The sequence below is a fragment of the Microtus ochrogaster genome, unplaced genomic scaffold, assembly GCF_000317375.1.
Source record: "Microtus ochrogaster isolate Prairie Vole_2 unplaced genomic scaffold, MicOch1.0 UNK7, whole genome shotgun sequence".
Taxonomy (NCBI): Eukaryota; Metazoa; Chordata; class Mammalia; order Rodentia; family Cricetidae; genus Microtus; species Microtus ochrogaster.
The window spans coordinates 7,297,405-7,303,960 of record NW_004949105.1 but is presented as its reverse complement, the minus strand read 5'-3'; the positions used below and the strand labels follow the sequence as shown (position 1 = coordinate 7,303,960).

The 6,556-nt window shown below is 48.9% G+C and overlaps 1 protein-coding gene across 4 annotated transcripts in view; it reads left to right on the top strand.

Moving 5' to 3' along the window:
• The window catches only part of Myo16 (myosin XVI), a 474,821-nt gene extending 469,950 nt beyond the window's left edge, over nucleotides 1-4,871 (top strand). For all 4 annotated transcript variants that reach the window (XM_026788802.1, XM_026788803.1, XM_026788804.1 and 1 more), the window contains exon 35: nucleotides 3,531-4,871. In XM_026788802.1, coding sequence (XP_026644603.1) covers nucleotides 3,531-3,758 — 228 coding nt within the window. In that variant the 3' untranslated portion in view covers nucleotides 3,759-4,871. The remainder of the gene's footprint in view (nucleotides 1-3,530) is intronic.
• Nucleotides 4,872-6,556: the final 1,685 nt, after the last annotated feature.

Sequence of the window (6,556 nt, the reverse complement as noted above, 5' to 3'; positions counted from 1 at the left end):
ACACACACACACACACACACACACACACACACACACACACACGGGAACTCACAGGGGAGGAGGTTGTGACTCCAGCAGGAGATGTGGGACATTTTCCCATCAAGTTCCCTCCCAATGATTCTCATTGGTACCGACAACCACCCAGAAGAGTCACCACAGAGACCAGCACCGGCGTGCTTCCTCATGCGGTGCCGACTTCAAAGCTGTTCCTTTGGAAGGCTTCATGTAGGCTTAACATCTGGCAACTTTTTTGGTTGCCATGGGAAATGCTGAAAAGAGCTCCCGCTTTAGTGGGAATATAGACGGGCGTTTGTGCCTGGACCAGAGAGAAGGAGGGCACAGCCATGGGGCAGTCCGATGCCATCTGCTGAGGGAGACCTGAATCCTTTCGTTGGGGTTTTGAATTTGACTCTTTGTTAAAAATGTGCCCCTGTGGCAGTCTTGCCTTACTTGGCTTTTTCATAGACAAACTGGGCGTTTGTTACTTTCTTTTTTTTGTTTTAATTCCCGGCTTAAACACTGTTTCTGCTCCTTTGCTGTAGTTCTGAAGCTGTGAATCCCAGCCCCACTAGGGGTCCCCTATCAGATAGCCTGCATATCAGGTATTTACGTCACAATTCATAGCAGCAGCGAAATTATAGTTATGAAATAACAATGAGGTAATGTTATGGTTGGGGGTCACCACACATGAGGAACTGTGTTCAAAGGGTCATGGCCTTAGGAAGGTTGAGAACTGCAGGTTTAGTGGTTTGACCAGAGGTTGAGATAGGTGTGCGTCACTCTGCGTCTGCGTATATTTTATCGCTTCTATCACTTCCCCAACATTTCCAGAGCAAAGGCTTTAACCTTTCTTTAATCCCTCTGGCTTGTGGAGTTACTGTTGGCTGACCTGTGTGATTCGTGTGTGACTTACAGTCTAGGAGACAGCCCAAGTGCCTAATGGATGTTTACCTGTAAGTTTGCTAATTACAGTGTTTCCGAGCCTTCAATTTTGCTTTCTTCCCACCTGAGATCACTTTCTTCCTGCATAAAGAGAAGCCTTACTTTGTGTTTCTGTTCGTGCAAAATATCCGAGGACATTTCTGTTTGTGTGACGTCTTTACCTCACTCTGAGTTTTGAAGACTGTCTCTCAGTTGGGTTGACTTTCCATAATCTTATCTGTGTTACCTTGCTCTCGGGCTCCCTGTATTTCTGTTAGGAAGTCAGTGGCTGCTCTCATTGTAGCTCCTTGGAATTTTTCTTTTAGTTTTTTTAAATTTAATTTCTTATTGTCTGAAAATGTCACACATATATACAGTGCCTCTTAGTTATTCCTCCTCTTAGTCCTCTTCCCCACCTCCCCTGAGAACCCAGAGTCCCTGTCACATCTCCCTCTAACTCTGTGTCCTTCTCTTACACGGTTTTCATTTATTTATTCGTTTGCTTGTTTATCTTATCTCACTGGGCCAGTTAGAGCTGCCCGTGTGAGTGCTGGCGCTTGAGATCATCCACCGGGCTGGTGGGAAGACTTGCTCATGGCCACATTCCTAAGGAAAAGCGCCTCTCCTTCCTCAACACTGAGTGTGAGCCAAGGAACTTCTATGAGAATACTGCACGTTCACAATGCATAGGACAGTGACATGACAGAATTCCACACTAGTGGAGGGGAGCTGAGGGGTAAGATACGCCAGTGAGGAGTCACACTGGTGTCTCACAATTTAGCAAAAGAAGACCAGTCCAGGAGAGGAGACCCTGACTCCCCCTTAACTGAGAGTCTAGACAGCTTTGTTGAGTGATGAGCTGAACAGAGTCATAGCTTGGAACACAAGCTCTGAAGTCGCCTTTTCTCAGTGGCGCTGGGCAAACTAGCACCCCGTGCCTCAGTTTCCTCATCTACACTTTTTAGAACTCATAGAAGGAGCCTGGTTCACAGAGAGTAGCCTGCCTCTGTTAGCCCTCCACAGGGCTAATTCATTCGCTGAATAAATTCTCTGCCTTCCCCAGAGCCCTGCTTTCTTGGTTCATTCCAGATGGGTGGGAGCCGCCTGCCTTCCACGGACATCTTCTGCAGAATTATGCCCTGTGCAAGCCATTCTGGAGAGCTGCAAAAATACTAAGGGTCCATACCTCTCTGGGGACCTTTTCTCCAGATGTGTTGAGACTGCAGCGGGGACAGAACAGTCAGAAGAGTCCAGGAGCCCAAAGAGGTTGACACTGCAGTGTTGACGCCGCCTTGATAACCATTTCCTGATATGGTTATCCGCGTGATATCCGCGCATTTAGGAAATTCCCTTTGCTAATGACTCCCTCTCAGCGGAGTTTAGGAGGCTCTGAGTACAGATCTGACCTTCTTGATCGCCTTGCATGGGTAAACAGCCCCCTCGGGTGTGGGTTTAGACTTGGACAAGGACGGCTGGCACATCTGTCTTTCTAGGCAATGTTCTCTGTGTCAGAGTCACATTGCATGTCCTGGATTCTGCTCTCCACTTAACCAGAAGTGCTAAAATGGAAGCGGTGAAAGGCGTCTGGAGCCTGAGATGGGTGAAGCATCTTCTGGTTTCTGCCAGTTGTCCTCCAGCACTCCCTCTGTGGCTTCGAGTATCGCATTCTTTTCTAAGATTTTTTTTCATGTTAGACTAGCCAGAACACAGTTTCTATAATGATCGACCTAATAGATTTCCAGCTGCTGGCAGAAAAGAGATGCCGCCTAGCAAGACAACCTCTCTCCCCATGTGCCCAGGCTGAAGTTGGGATAGCCAGGGGTCAGTTTTCTGGAACCATTGTAAACCAAGGGGAAGCAGCTAACACTGCTGAGTATCAGGTGCTATCTGGTGCCTATGTTAAAAGGCTCACCATCTGAGAGAGTGCCCAGGACCTAGACAAGTGTCTCTGCTTCATTGTTCTCGCATGGATAATGTGGCTAGACATCACAGGTGGCGAGTGTGTTCTCAGGCACAGAGCCTTCCTCCAGCGAGTGGCATGTTAGTGCCCGTCTCCAATTACACCCGTGTTTGGGAACTGTTTGCTCATCAGTCTGGCCCAGTCCTCGCAACCGTTCTGAGTAGGAGGGGTCTGGCCTTGAGCTAAAGTATATGGTTGAGATGGGGCATGTCACCCTGATTGTCCCATGTGCCTGCCGACTGTGTGTGCAGGTGAATGAGGGATTCCTGTCATGGGGTAAGGCTTGAGAAGTCTTATTTCTAGAAGCAAATTAAGGGAGGAATTAAAGAGAAAATACAAGCTGGCACAGGAGTGTTTGTGAACTCGGGGAATACAGGGCAAGCTGATGCTGCTTTCTCTTGTACCTTTGGGAGGTGCGGGACACGGTAACTACTCTGTACCTCCTGATGACTGTCACCATCTGCAGGAGGTCATTTCTGACTCCCTGGATTCGTACTGTTTCTGGTGGTCTCGTAGCTGGAGGTTTTGAAGACCACTGACTCTTTGCACCCCAGCCTTGCCCTTCACCCCCCCGGCATTGCTATTGTCGTCCCCCACTCTGCTCAGCCACCACGTCTGCAGCTACCTCACTTCTTCTCTTCTTCCACAGGTCATCCACCAGCTGAGGCTCTCTGAGAACGAAAGCGTGGCTCTGCAGGAACTGCTGGACTGGAGGAGGAAGCTCTGCGAGGCCCGAGAAGGCTGGCAGGATGCCCTGCAGCACCCAGAGCCCCGGGCACCTCCACCGCCACCCTGCAAGAAGCCCACACTCCTAAAGAAGCCTGAGGGGGGCTCCTGTACCAGGCTGCCTTCCCAGCTCTGGGACAGCAGTATCTGAGGACCTAGACTGTGGGGACATGACTGAGCTGTCTAGTGACTGCAGGCACAGGGCAGGAGGCTGCCTTCTGATGCCTGAGGTCTCCTCTGCAGGCATCTCCACATAAGCACAGGACACTAATAATAACTACCCAAGACCTCCTGCGTGCGTGTGTGTGTGTGTGTGTGTGTGTGTGTGTGCGCGTGCATGCGTGTATGTGTACATGTGCGTGCTCATTGGTCCCCTCTCCATTTCTTGGTAGCACACTGAATTTTAGGGCCACACTGCTCCCAGAGAGCTAGAGAGGTGAGGAGTAGGTGGGCCGAGCAGTGTGGAAAGTTCCTCCAGGCAGCTGTTTCTAGAACACTCCACATCAGCCACTATCCCATCAGTGGCTTTTCTATGGTGCAGCACATAGGATGTATGGCTCCTTTCCTTGTAGGTGTTTGTGTGTCCTTAGAATTACAAACCCAATGATTGTTTTACATGTTTATTGCTGTATTTTATAACTTTACACACCTGGTGTGTTCCCTTTCTTCAAAATGCAGATTTTAAAAGATCATTTCTAGGGATTTTTCTTTTAATTCCACATACTTATTTTTAACCCCAAAGCCCCTCAAGGCCCGGGGACTCTGTGTTGCCTCGGCTTAAGCTGACCTCTGCAGGAATGCAGGTGGAGAACTAGAGTTTATATTTTACGTTCCCCCGCTTGTCTCGGCACCCAGCATTTCCCCTGGGTACATGTGGCTTTGGAGTTCATTGGTTAAGCTTCGTTCCCCCACCCCCAACTCCTCAGCTTGGCATAGATGACGGGATGTTTATGATTCAGAACACATGGCTTCAAGTTCCTAGCAGGTGACACAAGAATTGCAGCAGTACCGATAAGCAGGCTGAACCTCCTGGGACGGAGCAGTGTCCTGCCCTCCCTAGGAACACTGCATGACCCCTTGCTGTGTGCCCAACCCGCTGTTGTGCGTGTGATGGCCTTCCTTCTCCATGTCTCTCTGCCCACTGTCGGTGAGCTCAGAGCAGCAGCTCCCCCAGCCGCCTGCCACTGGCTCCTGCCCCTCGGACCGCTTTATCCATTTCAGCTGTTGCTGAGCTACTGTGCCAATAAAAGGGTGCAACCGTGTTCTCTTGCATTAGTCATTTGTGGTCAGTGCTGTCTTCTGGGGGGTCCTGACTCCTGATCAGCTATGTAGGGGCAATGGGTTACCTTCATCCCACTTTCCTTCACGTTCTGGTCTCTGTGGTCATTTACAAACCTCAAGAGACACCTGCTAGCACAAACAGAGCGCATTGTGTTAAAAAAACAAAAAACAAAAAACAAAAAAAACCCTAGGAGTGAGCCAAAGCCACAGCAAACAAAGCACCACAAGCGACCCCAAAGCGACCACCCTGAGCCCCTCCATAGAGGGGATGGTTGGGATGAGGGCTCTGGGTCAGTGGCCTGGCCCTTGAAAGGATGCTCAGGAGCTGCCACTCACTGTATCTAAGAATTAGCTCACCTGGGGACCCCAGGGAGACCTTACGTGAATGATGGGTCCACGGGCCATGCGTGATCCAAATCACACTACCGTCTCTTCCACCGGGTACAGCCCAGAGACCCGCACAACCCCAGGAGCTCAGCCACTACAGCGCTATGAGTCTCCCAGAGCGTGACCTCTTCAATCTCCCCAGAGGCCACTTGTTGACCATCAGGGGCCAGAAGCCAAGCCCTTGTAGACTGTAACTGCCTGCTCCTCCATCAGCGAGTGAGGCCGTCTGCACTCAGCTGTCTGCTTTTTGACTGTGGAGAGAAATGGCCTGCATGGTCATTGCTGTGTGTGTGCTTGAGACTATGGAGTTTACACGTTAGGGAAATGGGCGGAGTCACCAGCACCATAATATCCATGATTGCCAGTCATAACAACGGGATCAAGTCCAGCTCTCTGTACGCACTGCAAGTCCCCAGCACAGCTCTGCAAGGAGGGCAAAGCCCTGACCGTGATTTCACACGAGCAATATTCAGCTGCACACAGTTGCAGAGAAAGATGGCGTTTTAATTGCCACCAGACCATAAGGTATGAATTATGATATATTATTAGGCCTGCCACCTTAGGTTTAACAATATAATTGGTAAGAATTATGATGCTGTGTTCAAACACTACCTACCCTATTTCTTTTTTAAAAAAAATTATTTATGAGGGACCTCTAAAAACTACTATCAAAATGTTTATGTTGGGTTAAGATGACTTAAAACATATTTTCCAGAGTGGAAAAACATACCTCATTACTATTCTGAAGTAGTGGTATCTAATTTAGTAAAAATATGATTACATAAATCTACTCAATAAAAAGTAACAACCAATTAAAATCCAAGATGGGTGAAAGGCCTTCACATAGAAATATTAATTACTTTGTTTGGACAAAAATAATATATTACAAATTTCCTAGCTTAGGATGATGGCTAGAGTTCTGCCAGAACTCAATGGTTGTCAGATTCCAGGTGGGTATCAAAGTCAGTTCTCATGGCCAGGCAAGCCCCGAGGGTGGGGGCTGGGGAAATGGATCAGTGGGTAATGTGCTTGCCACACAAGCACGGGGACTTGTGTTCAAGAGCTTGGGACTTGTGTAAAGGAAGTTTGGTGTGGTAGTATATGCTTATAACCCAAGTACTGGGGAGACATGGAGGGTCTCCTGAGTCTCGCTGGTCAGATAGCCCAAACTACTAGGTGAGAGACCGTGAATAAGAAGAAAGAGAAGGGGCTGGAGAGATGGCTCAGAGGTTAACACTGACTGCTCTTCCAGAGGTCCTGAGTTTGATTCCCAGCAGCCAC